The following is a 588-nucleotide window of genomic DNA, read 5'->3' as shown; positions in this document are numbered from 1 at the left end:
GGGACAGTCAGCCTTCAAGTGACCTGGTTGGCCGCACCTGAAGCACTTCCGGCTGCCACCACTTCTGGCCCTTGCACCACTGGCGCCCGTGCGTCCCTGACGACCTTCACCGCCGCCATCACGCTGCCCGCGCCCTCCTCCATTCTTCGACTGCGGCCGTCCGCCGCCGCCAGTTCCATGAGCACCGCGCTCCTTGCGTCGTAACTGACGCTCGGCGGCCTGCTCGATAAGTACGCGTAGGCTCTCCGGAGTCATCGAGCCACCAGACCCACCGTACTTAACCGCACCACGTAGTTGCTCATATTCGTACTGGTCCGGTAGACTGTCCAGCATCATGGCCTTCATGTTGATACTGTTGACCTCATAGCCGTAGCTCGCCAATTCGGTTCTAAGGCGGAACATTTTCGCCAGGTGAATTTCAACATCACCAGATGGTGGACACTTCAGATCTCTCAGCTTCTCAGACTTGCGCAAGATGACACTTTCCTTGATCGTGGGATCTTGGCGTCGCTCGTAGATCTCACACAGCGCTGCCCACATCTCCGAACCGCGCTCATGATGATCGAGTTGTTGGAGACGGTGCGAGGG

General features: G+C 58.7%; 1 protein-coding gene across 1 annotated transcript; it reads right to left on the bottom strand.

Moving 5' to 3' along the window:
• Window positions 1-37: 37 nt before the first annotated feature.
• On the bottom strand, window positions 38-540 carry PHALS_03244 (uncharacterized protein; the record flags this gene model as incomplete). Its single annotated transcript, XM_024717515.1, has 1 exon — window positions 38-540. A coding segment is annotated over one exon (503 nt), but the record flags the coding sequence as incomplete, so codon positions are not given.
• Window positions 541-588: the final 48 nt, after the last annotated feature.

The sequence above is a fragment of the Plasmopara halstedii genome, assembly GCF_900000015.1.
Source record: "Plasmopara halstedii genome assembly, contig: Scaffold_2115, whole genome shotgun sequence".
NCBI lineage: Eukaryota > Oomycota > Peronosporomycetes > Peronosporales > Peronosporaceae > Plasmopara > Plasmopara halstedii.
Note: the sequence above shows the minus strand (reverse complement) of the source record. Positions and strands in the feature narration are given on the sequence as shown.